At 48.0% G+C, this 14,149-nt stretch overlaps 1 protein-coding gene across 1 annotated transcript; it reads left to right on the top strand.

Annotated features, from left to right (window-relative positions):
- Nucleotides 1-13: 13 nt before the first annotated feature.
- On the top strand, nt 14-3,729 carry RCHY1 (ring finger and CHY zinc finger domain containing 1, E3 ubiquitin protein ligase; the record flags this gene model as incomplete). Its single annotated transcript, XM_010010179.1, has 7 exons — nt 14-109; nt 203-281; nt 892-936; nt 1,039-1,097; nt 1,842-1,868; nt 2,476-2,596; nt 3,592-3,729. Coding segments are annotated over 7 exons (565 nt in total), but the record flags the coding sequence as incomplete, so codon positions are not given.
- Nucleotides 3,730-14,149: the final 10,420 nt, after the last annotated feature.

Here is a 14,149-nt window from a genome sequence, read left to right on the forward strand (position 1 = left end):
AGCGCTGCGGGGGGGGCGACAACCTCTTCGGCGAGTACTACTGTGAGATCTGCCACCTCTTCGACCGCGACAAGAAGCAGTACCACTGCGCCGAGTGTGGCATCTGCAGGTGCGTGAGGGGCCGCTGGGACCGGTGTGCCCTGCTCGGGTGAGGAACGGAGCGGGGAGGGAACCGGCCCTGGCCTGACGCTTTTCTCCTCAGGATCGGGCCAAAGGAGGATTTTTTCCACTGTCCAAAATGCAATTTGTGCCTGAGCTTGAGCCTTCGAGAAAAGCACAAGGTAAGAATGCACCCGTTAACGCTGTATTCTAAAAGGAAAGCACCATGAAAGTGAAAGCTGACGGCGCCTTGTCTCCATCCAAGGCCACGCGAGCAGGGGGAGCAGCAGGTTCTCTTTCTCTCAGTGCTCCTAAGAGCAACACAGAGCACTTTGGGCTGGCTTCACTAGCAGTTAGAGTTGTAGGAAATAAACACCTTGGTCTTTTTCTCTGCTTTTAAAAGGAGCTGTTGATTGGTGATCTGAGAGCATGTCAGTTTGAGCTCCTCATCCTGCTGCAGTATAAGTAAAGCTAGACTGCTTGCAGAAGTTCTGTGAGCCCTTTTCTTCTGTGTACGTTCAGGCTGTTGGGTGTTTAGTATGCTAAGCCACCTGTTAGAATCATAGAATAGTTTTGGGTTGGAAGGGACCTTCAGAGGTCATCTAGTCCTACCCCCCTGCAGTGAGCAGGGACATCTTCAACCAGATCAAGTAGAATTCTCAGAACTTCAAACCTAAATTCAAGCAGTAATGTTTCATACGTATTTTCTTACCATTTTAAAAGCATTTTAGAATTCAGAAAAAAAATATTCATGTAGTAGAATAACTTTTTTTGTTTTTTGCCTTTGCAAAGTGCATTGAAAATGTGTCCAGACAGGACTGTCCGATATGTTTGGAGGTGAGCTGCTGATTTTCATCTCACGGGTTTGTGTGTGGCTGTGTTTTTCACTCCGACGGAATTAATTTTCTTGTCTTCTGTCTGATGCTTGCCTTGAAACAGGATATTCACACATCTCTTGTTGGAGCTCACGTGTTGCCTTGCGGTCACCTTCTTCACAGGTAAAGTATTGCAGATACTTGAGAGAGGGGAATAGCCGCTGCCTGGTGCTTGGTGTTCCTTTGGTAGCACTATGGGCCTGGTTAGTCTCTATCAGCTACAGACAGCTGATTTCTTAGTGACCCACATGGTAGTAAACAGTCTCTGTTTTGTTGGGAAATTCTTTAGGAAGGTTGTCTTCCTCACACAGCAACTTTTGGCAGTGGCAGAGGGACCTGTGTGCTGTTCATTCTAAACTCTCCTGTGCTGAATGTCCTTCTGTTACTACTTAAATTTCAAGAAGTGCCTCCTTGGTGCAGGAACCAGTTGCATGATAATTTTAAGAGGTTGGTGGCAGCTCATCTGTGAAGTTTTGGATTGTTCCCTTAAGACACCCTTGTCTCACCACTCTCCCTCCCCAGTTGTCTCTGTGCACTGAGTGAATGGCCTCTCTGTTTGATGTAAGTGTCTCCAGACTCAGTCTTCTTCCAACTCCTAAACTTGCCTTGTGATGCACCACACTCCATTTTTTAAGCAGACTTGAGTCACACAGGCCTTTTCATAGTGGTGACTCTGGTCCCTCATGTTAGAAGACCTTAGAGTGGAATCAGATGTGCTGGGAAGCTTTCTATTCACTTGGACTCAGGCTATTTTTAACTTCTGGTTTGGGGCACACTTCTGTGTGCTTTTTCCCTTTGTTCAGTCCAAGTGTATTACTAGTCAGTAATTGTGTTCTTACTGAACTTCTCACTGTGTTTTATTTTCAGGACGTGTTACGAGGACATGCTGAAGGAGTAAGTATTTCTAAATGTCTCTTAATATTGTTGTAGTCCAAACAGATTACTTAGAGGCAAATATCATGATGCCAGTCCTGTACTAAATAACTTGAAGCAAACTCCTGAAGATCATTTTTTTTTTTCTTTTTTTTTTAAATAGGCTTTTAATTTCCAGTTCTGCTTGCAAGAACTTCATGATTTCGTAGAATCAGACTGGTGTGGGTTGGAAGAGATCTTAAAGCCCATCCAGTTCCAACCCCCTGTCACAGGCAGGGACACCTTCCACTAGACCAGGTTGCTCCAAGCCCCATCCAGCCTGGCCTTGAACACTGCCAGGGATGGGGCAGCCACAGCTTCTCTGGGCAACCTGTGCAGAGCCTCACCACCCTCACAGGGAAGAACTTCCTCCTGAGATCTCATCTCAAGTCTCCTCTCTGTCAGGTTAAAGCCATTCCCCCTTGTCCTGCCCCTACGTGTCCTTGTCCAAAGTTCCTCTCCAGATTCCTTGTAGGCAAATTTGTGGGGTTTTTTTCACTATAATATGAAATTTGTTGGTTTGGGTGGACTTGTTTCATGGCCCCACTCCATCTTCTGATTTAGCCGCCTTTTTTTTTCCTTCTTGCAGAGGTTACAGGTGTCCTTTGTGCATGCACTCGGCTTTAGATATGACAAGGTACTGGCGCCAGCTGGATGATGAAGTAGCACGTACTCCTATGCCCACAGAATACCAGAATGTGATGGTGGAGGTAAGAGGCAAGGCTTGAAACCTGCTCTTTAGGAGGTCTGTGTCTTTGCACTATCGGCAGTAGAGGGCACTAGGAACGTGTCCTGGATCAGAATTCAGCCGGATGCTTAAGGAATGATGAAGAAATGTCATGCGTGGGCTTACAGTATTCATTTGCTGGCTTTATAAACACCAAAAAAAGAAGCAGCCCCCACCTGCACTCCAAAAATACCAGCCCCAAAACTACAATCTTAGTGGTGTAGGATCACACAGCAGATAAACAGCTTGGGCTTTGGAAATAATCTTGCTTTCTCTGGTAGTGTTAGGCGATGTCTTAGCGAAAAACAGGAACATTTTGTTTTTGACAGCTTGGAGCTTTGTGTTTCAGAGTAAAATTGGTGGATTTTCTGCAAAAATCCGAAGCTGTTGCTTTTTGCAAGGCTAGAACACAGAGACAACTTCTGTTTTCTTTTGGTTTCTTTGTGTTAATTCAGAACCATGAAACTCATCACTTTGCAGGTAATGCTGAATTAAACAGCACAGGTCATTAATGTTTTAATTGCATCTGCTATGGTTTAGATAACCCATCCTGCCAGCACTGGGAGTCAGGATGTTTGAAAAAAATCTTTCCTGTCTATTTTGAGAAGAACACTCGCTTGCCTGCCTTGAATTGCAGACCAGCCAATGCTGCTAGCTGCTCTTAATGTGCCCTCACTTCGCTTGAGGGTTGCTCAAATTGTTTCTGACATCAAGAGAAGAAGCCAAAGAGTGTCTGTCCCTGACCTATGCAGTGAGTCACCTAAAGAGTAAGTAAGTCCTCTGTGATTACACAGTGCAATCTGAGTGTTACAAATGGAAAAGTTAAATCAGCCCCACTGTCTTTAAAAGGAGGACATTTTCTGCTTTGTCTCCAGTGGCAAACAAGTTCAGTGGTTGCTAGAAGCATGGTCATAGTGTACTGCTGAGTGTCCTGCTGGTGCTAAATCCTCTCTCTCTGTCTTTTTTTTATGTGCTTAGATCCTTTGCAATGACTGCAACACTCGCTCTACCGTGCAGTTCCATCTCCTAGGCATGAAGTGCAAAAACTGTGAGTCGTACAATACCGCCCAATATGGAAGATGCAGTAGTGACCAAGATAGTGACCAAGCGCAGTGACCAAGGAGGAGGAGTGACCAAGATAGGCTGTGGACAAGGAACATTCCACCTTGGAAGAGACAATTTAAAGAAAAGAAACCAATAAACAAGCAACCCACTTGTCAGTAAAAATTTATTCCAAATCATCATGGCACAGTGAAATGGTTACAAGATTTAATTCGTGCTGGTGCAAAAGGGTTCTGGTACCTGTGCTCCCTTCCCAGGATGTGAGGCATGGAGTGAGCAGGCCCTTGGGAAAGCTCCCCAATGAGTGGTTAGTTTCTAGAGAATGGCACCCTTCAAAAGAGCTGTTTGCTGCACTGGAGACAGCCTGGAAGAGTAACTCCCAGGACTGCAGAATGAGGAAGGACAAGCAGCTGACGCAGCAGATGATGTTCTGCGGTGGCTGAAGGTTGCGAGTGTAACAGGAGGTGGAGGTACAGCTATTCTGGTGGCAGCTGTTGGAGAAAATGAGCTTTGAGAGTGGCCTTTTTACATAAAGCTGACATCCACAAAGTTTTACGCCAGTACATTTTGTTCCTTCTAAATGATGTGTTTGTTCTAGAGCATGGGAGCAAGTGGCTGCCGAGGGCGAGCTGGTAGAAATGTTATGCTTGGGTGATGAGCACCCTAAAACCCCAGCTGCAAGGCCACCCTTCTCCCATGGGCACCCATTTCTTCCTCATTTTGCTTTATTCCCTTACAAAGGCTGAGGTGCTATGAGGTTTAGACATGCACACAGCATGATATTTTGATGGTTCAGTAAACGAAAGTGAAGTACATAGATTTGTCTTGTCCAGATTGACATCGAGCTGTGCTCGAGACATTTGCTAAAGCAGCAGCAGTTCATAGGGGCACTTGAGCAGTGCAGGGACCAATTTTTTGTGGTTTTTGGTTTTTATAGTGGTATCTGGTTTCATTTGCGGGGAGAGAATGGAGGAGTGCTTCTAGGAAACAAAACCGTCCCACCTTTCCTCGTGTAATATCCTGCCCAAGGCGTTTTGCAGTCTAAATAATACAGCAAGTTCTTGGCTTCTGAGAATTTCAGAACATGCAAATAATTTCTAATAATGAAATAAAATAGATTAATCAAGTTACTCTTCATGCAACTACTGTTTTACCTGTAAAGCAACAGCTTTTCTTCTTCAGCTGATGGTGCTCCTTTGTGTATGAAATACCAGGAGTGGGATGGAGTTTGCCTTTCCTGGAGTCTCTCTTCTGAAGCACTTTTCTCTCTGCTGTAAACCAATGTAGAATAACATCTCTATTAAAACAAGTCACGCCATGGACAGTGTGCTCAGTCTCTTTTTACTCTCTAAGTAAAACTCCCAGCTGAGTTTAAACTACGATTCAGCACTGAGAAATAAGGGGTTGATCGCTGGCTATGTGACCCATGGGTCTCTGTTACGGAAAAGAATGGTCTTAATAACTGTTCCATGGAATGAGGGGATGGTGTCCTCCCAGCACTGAGGCTGACTTTCTCCGTCCTCCATGGAATTTTAGATGAGCCCCACTGTGGGGATCCATGTTTGGGCTGCATCAGCTCATCCAGAGCCCATAAAAAGCCTCGGCTGGGCTGGAGGGGAGCAGGGTTTTGGATGAGGGAGCAAGTAAGGCTTCCTTCTGTGACTGTGTTGGAGCTTTTGGGGATGCTCCTGGGGAAAGGTGTTTGGGGGATGTGTGGGGCACCATGTGGTGGCTTCTCCCTCGGGGCTGGTGTTAAAATGATGAAAACAGTGGGGGCTGTGTTGTCTGCAGAAGTCACAGTGCAGAAGGAGCATGGCTTGGCTCCATGCTGTCTCCCCATCTTTGCACGAGTGGGGCTTGGGGTTGGATGTTCTGGGAAGCACCCCTCCGAGGGGATTACAGGCTGGGAAGGGGCTGGGTTAGCTATGGGACTGCGAGTGCCTGCTGTCTACTATTGAGTGAGGTGTTCCTTGGTGTTACCATCTCTGCTTGACCTGAGGCTCCTGTAGATGGTAAGAAGGAGTCTCCTTTTGCTTGTGGATGACACTTTGGTTCATCCATTGAAGCTACCAGCAAGACTCCCTGCTGCTTTGGAGCACCATCTAAATGCGTATTGTCACCTGGGGACTTTGCTTCCTTCCCTGGATGGAGACTTGCTCTCAGGTAAGCCCTGACAGGGCTCATTCATAGCAGCCTGAAGGAGTTGTCAGCTCAGAGCTTTGGGGTCTTGGGATGTGCCCAAGGGTTTTTTTTATCAGGAATAAGTAGCAGCCCTCAGTGTGCAGGGGAGTTTGGGTGCCTGCTGCCAGCAGAGCTCATACCACAACCATCACCACCACTGCTGCCCAGGGCTGGAGGACACGTCTGAGGGCACCTGCCTCCTGCTCCCCAAACAGCTCCCGTCCCATGGTGACAGCCAGCAGCTCAGCACAGTTTTGGCTGCTCAGAAGCAGGATGAAAAAAGTTTGGGTGATGACACGTGTTTTCAAGGTGCTTTTCTTGCTTGAGTGTTGCTGTGCAGGAGCTGACTTCCTTCTGACTGTTAAAGGACAGACAGGGTTAAATGAACTGTGAGTGGGATAAAAATGCAATGTCAAAGGATGTTTTTGAGATGACTCTGAGGAAAGTTAAGGTGTCTGTGTTACTAAAGCAATTATAGAATCATGGAATCATAGAATGATTAGGGTTGAAAAGGACCTTAAGATGATCTAGTTCCAATAGTCCCTTGATCACACTCCTACCTGATGCCTGAGAAGCAAATCGGCTTCCCTGGACTGGAATTTGCGTGGTGGCTGGAGAAGTAGAGGCGGTGCGGAGATGTGTTGAGAGCATCCAGCATAGCTGGGAAAAGAAACAATCAATAAATTCCTGTTTCTATTAAAAAGCCACTAGTGAATGGATGCTTACAGGAAGATTGAGAAGCTCTGACTAGTCCCGGTTTTGGGTTCCAAAACTGGGGCAGACTGTCTCTGCAGATGACTGTCCCCAGCTAGGTGATGAGTGCTCTGGGATGATGGCAGTGGTGATAAAACACTCTTTTGGGTTGCTCACAAGCAAGTCTTGCATGACATAGGGTTGTTGAAGGTCTCTATTAGTGAGAGAGTTGGTGTAGTTCAGCCTGGAGAAGAGAAGGCTCTGGGGAGACCTTGTAACAGCCTTCAAATACCTAAAGGGCCCTACAAGAAAGCTGGAGAGGGGCTTTGGACAAGGGCACGTAGTGACAGGACAAGTGGGAATGGTTTTAACCTGACAGAGGGGAGATTGAGATGAGATCTCAGGAGGAAGTTCTTCCCTGTGAGGATGGTGAGGCGCTGGCAGAGGTTGCCCAGAGAAGCTGTGGCTGCCCCATCCCTGGCAGTGTTCAAGGCCAGGCTGGATGGGGCTTGGAGCAACGTGGTCTAGTGGAAGGTGTCCCTGCCTGTGGCAGGGGGTTGGGACTGGATGAACTTTAAGATCCCTTCCACCCCAAACGAGTCTGTGAGTCTGTGATTCATCAGCACCCAGTAGCTGTTGCCTTCAGAAGGTGGGGACATGCTGAGGACATCCAAAGTGCTGCTGGAGGGCACTGGCAGTAACTTGCCTTTTGTGTGTCTCTTAAGGATTTGCAATGGCAGGTAGAGATACGGAGGCTGTAAGGTCCACACCATCCTCTTGGAAACTGGGGGACTGCATTGGCAGCCCAGTGCCTGTGCTGATGAGCCTTGAAGCAGGGACACTGTTAACCCTCTAGGTCCATCACACCTCATACTTCTCCTGGCAGGCCTCCTCCCTCCAAGAGGAGCACTGTGGCCATGCAGGACATGAATTTCTGCAGCTAGAAGCAGCAATCCAGCCTTAATAAAGACAAAAACGAAAACCCAAAATCAAAAAACCCAGAGCTGGCAAATTCTCCCTGCAAGCAGCTGCCAGGGAGAAACAGATGCAGCAACTTGTTCATTAACTTGATGAAATACGTATTTAAAAAGACGCATTGTTCCAGGGCTGCTGAGTACCTGACCTTGCAGACGCAAGTGGGGACAACTAAGTGGATGGAGGAGTGGATTGGTTGGGGTTGGTGGATATACACTTATGGTGGGTGCTGCTGTTGGGGAGCACAGTGGGACAACATGGGCTCATGATTTGCAAAAACTGAGATTTAATTTCTGTCCATCTTGCAGCTCCCATTTCCAGAATGTTCTGCTCATTACCAGCAAATCTTTTCCTGTTTGTGTGATGGGGTTTTGGTGGTTTGTATTCTTTTTTTCCCTGCAAAAGTACTGTTAGTTCATTCAGCTGAAAAATAATAACATGGAGCAGCTGGGAAGCCAACTTTGGAAAACTGCAAAGTGAAGTAGCCTTTGAGTGTGTTGCTGATTGTAAAACCGTGCTGGTCAAGTCCACAAGCAAGCAGATTTGATGCTAAGTGGTAAGTTAATTTTATCCCAGCTGGAAATATGCCGATTTGGGTTCCAACCACAGGAGGTGGCTGAAAGAAAACCCTTAGATGAGCTGGGCTTTGGGAAGCAGCTCTCTCCCCAGCTGGACTTTTGTATTGAGAAGAAAAATGATCTTGGGGGTGGGGTCCTTTTGCTCTCTTGCTTTTGGAATTTGCCTCTGCGAAGTGAAGGGGGCAGCTGAGGAACCTGATGCCACCAACTGAACCACAGTATTGTGCATTTAGCTTGTCAGCAAGCCCTGAACTCCCTTTGCCAGGGAAATAAATGGTATTGCACAGCAGAAAAATTAACGGCTTGCAGAGGTGATAAAGATAAACGTGGTGGATAAAGACAGGCAAGAAGCTGTTATATGGGGTGTGTGTTGTAAGGTGCTGCTCTGAGCTTGCTGCCCTGTCCCATGGAGGTGCCAGATACAGTCTCCCTCTGGGGGGATAGGAACGAGAGTCATGGAATCCTGGAATGGTTTGGGTTGGAAGGGACATTAAAACTCATCCCGTTCCAACACCCTACCATGGGCAGGGACACCTTCTGCTAGACCGGGTTGCTCCAAGCCCTGTCCAACCTGGCCTTGAACTCTGCCAGGGATGGGGCATCCATCCTGGGCAACAGTGCTGTTGTGCAAGGTGAGTTTCATTCCCGTGTCCCTGGGCTTTGCTTCCATCCTCCCAGGGTCTAGCACATCTGGGGATACCGGTCCCCTGTATCCTGGCCCCTCTGCTAGGGGATTCCTAGTTTTGAGTGGAAGGATGGGGTAATGTCTCCAGTGTGGTTTTTGTCTTGCTGGCAGAAAGCAGTTAAGTGTGGTCTCATGGCCTTGAGTGCAATAACACCATTTGGGGAGGGAAGTTTTAATTGCATATTAAACCTCCTGTACAGCCTTCCCTTCCTGTGGGCTCTTCTTGAGCTGGTTGCATGCCTGGGGATGGGTGTGTGGATGCAAGGCTGGAGCTGGAGGGGTGCTGGGGTGGAACCCCGGAGCTGGCAGATGTTCAGCTGGTGGCAGTGGCTGTGAAACTCAACCCTAAGCTCTATGGAAGCAGAAAGAGAAGTGTGTGTTTTCAGTCTGCATCCCTGGGGAGGGCTTGGGGAAAGGCAGGGAGAGCTCTGCAACTGGTCCCTGCCTCTTGGGTGGGAGAAGACACTTCCCAGAAGCTCCGACTTGCCGTGGGGCCGAAGCTGATGTCTTGCGCTGCCTGGCTGCAGAGAAACTGTCTGGCTCTTTTTTTCCAACTGGAAGCAACACAATTAGGGAAAGGCTCGTCACGTTGCGCTATTTATAACTCGGAGGGTTAGCAGAGCATCTGCTCTTCCAGCTCCAAGCAGGGCTGGCTTCATCCAGGGCTGTGCTGGGACCTCCACACTGGAAACACAGTGACTTCCTTGCATTTTCTCCTTGCTGTTCCCTGTTGGAGTTGGGAGGCAGTTTGCACATGGGACTTGTAACTTTTCGCTTTACAGTGCCATGAAATAGTTGCTCTGTGGCACTGGAATGGATTTCTGTATCTTTAGCAAGGAGCTTGGTCTGGTCTGTGTGGCAGAAGCTGGAGCAGAGCCTCAGGCGGATCTTGGGGTGCTGGCCCCCCTCTTTCCTCCTCTTGCTCCTTTCCTACAGCTTCTGAGGACAGCAGTCCCTTTGGGGCTGACGAAGTTGGAAATGCAGGTCTCTCTAATACAGCTGCTGCCCACTAAGCAGATGGGATATGGTGAGTGGAAGAAGTCTGGGTGCTCTGTGGGGAAAACACCTTTCTAAACCTGTGAAGGAATTGCAGAATAATGGATCACCTTGTGAGGAATGATTAGGCTTTCAGCACTTTTTTTTTCCTAGTTGTGGTCCACTGAGATCCATGGGAGAGGTAGCTCCAGGCTGGCTGCTGTGGCCCTCGTGGGATGGGAAACCCTTCCCAGGTTCTGGTTTCATAGAATCACAGAATGGTTTGGGGTGGAAGGAACTTAGAAGCTCATCCAGTTCCAACCCCCGGCACGGACCAAGGCCCTGTCCAGCCTGGCCTTGAACACCTTGAGCTTCAAATCCTTTAGCACAAGCTTTAGCAGGAGAGGGTGAAGGTGTTTTGCTGACAAGATGTTTCCTTATTATTTTGGGGGGATGAGTTGGAACCTATATTTTTCTCTGTTTAGACACTGGGAACTGCAGCATCATCGCCACTCAACCAATCCAAACAAAAAAAGGGCTAGAAACAAAAATGCACAACTCTTGCTACAGCATCCATGTAGGTGAGTTGGATGGGCTGAAGGCCAAGTGGTTTTGGTGGAGGTAGTTGTGACCCATGGGAGCTGAAGGGAGAGGGTTTCCCTGAGCTGCCCAGTGTTTGAGAAATGACCTTTGAACAGGATCAGCATCCAAAGGTGACAGCAGCCCATTGGTGTGAACTACACGGGCGATGGAAACAAATCCAATGGTGTTTGGTCCTTGCATTGCAAACTTCCCAGTGGGTTTCGGTGGGAAGTTGCTTGTTGGAAGCTGTAGCAGTAGAAAGGTGCAGTGCAAGGACAAGGTGATGCCTTCAGCTCTGGTCTGAGCTGTTGATGTGCCCTGCTGTCACCCAGGAGGTAATTACTTCATCTAATGAGCGTTGTTGCTCCTGGAGGCTGCAACTAAGAGCTATTATCTATCATTAATTCATTAATTCCACGAAGAGTCTGAGGACACTTGGAAATATTTTGATGAGACATTAGCATATTCATAAATGAGCAAAATAAAAACACCATTAGGGAGGGGAGAGGGGATCTGGAAATGGGGTGGTGAAAGCAGCGTGTGGCTCCCTGGTGGGGGCAAGGCAGGAGACCTGGAAAGGGATCACATCACCCGCAGTGCTGCTGCCCCAGTGGCTGGGGAATGGGATGTTCTGCACAGAGCTATGTGAAGTATGTTTTTCTATATAAATAAAATATCTCTGAGATTAAATTGAGCCAAAGTGGGGTGGGGGAGGGGTGGGAAGCCTTTGGGAAAATGGGGCTGGCTATTTTTGTAAATAAAACAAGTTATTCTCATCTTTTTTTTTTTTTTTTTTTTTTTTTTTTTTTAAGAAGAGAATGGAAAAGGGGAAAGAAGAGGCAATTCAATTGTTTTTTCCCTTCTTCACTGCCATAGTAGTACGAGAGGACAGAAATCCCTGGGTAAGCTGGAGGGTCTGAGGTGAGAAGATGAGAGGGGTGTTTGCAGCCCTTGCATGGAACACAAGCATCCTTCCTTTAAAGGCATCATCCCCCACCATAAAGTGCTTTTTACACTTGGCAAGTGCATCTAGGGTTTCTGCCTTGCGCCTCGGCACTGGCTGACATGCAGTGCTGTAGCCATAAACGCATTATCCATGTCACAGGGTGGATGTGTTATGAATAAATGCAATATAGAGTCTGGAGTGGTCACCCAAAGAAGCCCTTTGGTGTGGTCTCAGCCCTGTTTCCCTCTGTTCTGTAACAGAGCTGCCTGCACAGCATCCTTCCTCCATCAGAACCCAGCTCCTGGTACCTCTGAAATTCCCCAGATCCATTTCAGGAGGGTGTGCCTTCCCTTCTGCAGGCCTGAGTCTCTGGTGATGGGCTGGGTGGCTTGAGGCACGTCTGGAGGTGGGATGTCCATCCTTTATTGTTTTACCTTACCTGTTCAGTGAGTGCGATAAGGGCGGAGGCTTTGCCTTGCTGCTTATAGCATCCTGAGGGGAGGGGGGACAAAGAAAAGGCACTGGGGATAGTTTCTGGCCCCAGGCTCTTGTGAAGAATCTCTATTCACCCTGGAATATCCCCCAAAAATACATACAGCCTCTTCGTTGCATTGTAGGCAAAAGAGATTCATCCATTTTAAGTATCCAAGGGTAGGGTTGAGCAGGAAAGCAGACCCCATGTGCCAGCTTTGTGGACCCACAGCTCAGCAGTGCTGGGGATGAGATGGAGTCTTTGGGTTTTGACACTGATGCAGAAATGAAGTGTGAATGTGCATGTGGATTTAGCCCACGGTGATGAGGGTCTGTGTTAATTTCTTGGACAAACCTTCCCCCTAGAAACTCTCAGTATCCTGCAGAAGATGACACCTGATTTCTGTTCTCCTTTGTAAGGAATTTATTCCCATGGGGATTATATTTCTTTTTAAGTGAAGCTGATGGCTTTTCCTCTGCCTTTATTCCCTCATTTGAGCAGAGTGATTTTCTCATAGTTAGAGTGTTGAGTTTGGTTGTTTTTTAATGCCTCGTCTTTGCTGTTGCTGGACAATATTGAGCTATAGTTCAGAAGGCGTTTTAAAGCTGAGTAAAGTGGATTGACTCCCCAGTGGACTTCTTCCTGCTGGCAGGAGCCTTTTCTGGGGAGGTTGGGGGAGGACAAGTGCAGCCCTGCACCATCCAATTTATTTCAAGACAAGAAAGTTGAGGGGTGGGGGTGCTTATTTTGTAGTTTTTCTTAGCCAAGGTGGCCTAATCTGCTACTTCTTGGCTTCCAAAAAGGTGAAAGGGAGTTTTGCTCACCCCAAGCATTCTCAGAGCCTGAGCCGCTGCTGTGCTTGTCTCAGCATTGCATTCCTCTCTCTTCCCCTGCCTCCCTAAACACATCCTGTCTCTCCAGACCCTGATGGGAATAGCTGGCAGGATGGTGTCTCAGAGGAGAGGGCAAGTGGGATACAGAGCAGTCCTACCATAAATCTCATCCTATATATGCCCCCAACCCCGAAAGTTTCCCAAACTGGCTGTGTTTTGAAGGTGCAGTGACCATCCACTGCTTTATTCTGTTTCGACCCTGGCTTCAGCCACCTGACCAACACTAATATAGTAGGAGAGATGAAAGGATGGGCCTAAAAGGAGTCTAATAGAAGGAAAGGAAGGAAAAGGAAAATGCATAACGATTACATTTCCTTTTGAGAAGTGGAGCTGGAGGAGACGTCCTCATTTCTCCTGACTTCTCAGGTGGTTGTTAAAGTGCTGGCTGTGTTTATTGTTCTTGCTTGCTGAAAATCAAGAGGTGGTGCATCGTGCAAACGCCCTGAACTTTGATGTTCCCCAGGACTCTGAGTGAATGGCAAAGCCTGTTTCCCAGCCTGCACCATTAACCCAAAGCAAACCACTGCCTGTGTTTTGGGTGAGATCTGTTTGCATCCCATAGGGAATGGTGGCTTCTGCTTGGTTGCCCTCCTTCTAGCAGTAAATGCTGTGCTGCTTCAGATTTAGCAAGAAGGTATCTTGAAGTATATCCCAATGAAGCTCCCCGTGAAAGAAAACTGTCAGTAACTAAGAGCAGGGACATAAACTGCTGCAAACTGGTGCACCTCTACCTGTGCAGGGGTGCTGCTGCCTTCCCCAAAATCCCTCCAGAAACTCACTTGTGCCACCATCTTTCTTGCTGAGGGTCTGTGGGAAGAGGCTGATCTACAGCCTCTGAGGTGATGGTGACCAGCTCTGGGGGTCTGCTGGGATGCCCCAAATCTCTGCAGCATCATTTAGTGCTGATTTATTGATCAAGGGCAGAAGGGGATGTGGGCTGGGGTGGGGATGTGCGTGAAAGAGCATCTCTCGGAGCACAGGAGTGTGCATGGTCAACGGACCTTCCCACAGGCTCTCAGGTTGTGTTGGGTGGGGAAAGGAACACAGTTAAATGGAAAAAATGAAATTACAAACTTGTGCGCAGAAGCACCTGCAGGAAAAGGGACCAGTGATGGAGCAGCCCCGTAACTGCTCCTGGGCCCTGGCAAGGTGAAGGATTCCCCAGCAGGGTGATGCAGGAAGGTGATTTTGGAGGAAGGGGCACATGAAAGCATGGGCACCCTTCACGCTGCTGGCTCTGTCTGTGGGGCAGCAGCATTTCAAAGGATGCCATAGCACTGGTTGAACCTCCGTCCTCTCCCTTTACCTCTCCCCATTCCCTTACGGAATTTGGGTTCCCTGTCTACAAACCAAGTGGCCAACATGTGCCATGACCCATAGTTTCCTCCACAAAGGACAAAATTCAGTTTTATTACGGGCACTGTATGCCTGCTCTCCATTGCCCATCATCTGCCAGACCCACCATAATCCATCCCACAGCACTGGCATCTCTTT

This window comes from Nestor notabilis, unplaced genomic scaffold, assembly GCF_000696875.1.
Source record: "Nestor notabilis isolate BGI_N333 unplaced genomic scaffold, ASM69687v1 scaffold32412, whole genome shotgun sequence".
NCBI lineage: Eukaryota > Metazoa > Chordata > Aves > Psittaciformes > Psittacidae > Nestor > Nestor notabilis.